Source organism: Buceros rhinoceros, unplaced genomic scaffold (assembly GCF_000710305.1).
Source record: "Buceros rhinoceros silvestris isolate BGI_N320 unplaced genomic scaffold, ASM71030v1 scaffold30879, whole genome shotgun sequence".
NCBI lineage: Eukaryota > Metazoa > Chordata > Aves > Bucerotiformes > Bucerotidae > Buceros > Buceros rhinoceros.
In genome coordinates, this window is record NW_010432620.1 from 4010 (window position 1) to 4354 (window position 345).

At 62.0% G+C, this 345-nt stretch overlaps 1 protein-coding gene across 1 annotated transcript in view; it reads left to right on the forward strand.

Moving 5' to 3' along the window:
* Nucleotides 1-223: 223 nt before the first annotated feature.
* Nucleotides 224-345, forward strand: part of ETNK2 (ethanolamine kinase 2) — a gene marked incomplete at its 5' end in the record, with an annotated part of 4254 nt that continues 4132 nt past the window's right edge. The window contains one exon of the mRNA XM_010143842.1: nucleotides 224-342. Coding sequence (XP_010142144.1) covers nucleotides 224-342 — 119 coding nt within the window. The remainder of the gene's footprint in view (nucleotides 343-345) is intronic.

The window sequence follows — 345 nt, forward strand, 5'->3', positions numbered from 1 at the left end:
CTGCCTGAGCCTCGAGGCCATACAAACTTGTGCCACCTGCCACAGGAGCTTTCCTGGCTGCCCCGGGTGCTGCTGCTTGCTGCTTTCTCTTGCCCGTTGCCTGTTATTGTCTTCGCCACGTTGCTCCTTCCCTGGGATCTGCTGGTGGAAAGGGGTCCCCCCCATGCCCGCTGGCGTGGCAGGGATGTACAGGCATCGGCTCTGCTGCCCTTCTTCCCCCCAGCTCTTCACCGATGGCATCACCAACAAGCTCGTGGCCTGCTACACGGATGAGGACATGGCAGACGCGGTGCTGGTCCGTGTCTACGGCAGGAAGACAGAGCTCTTCGTGGACCGGGAGACGGA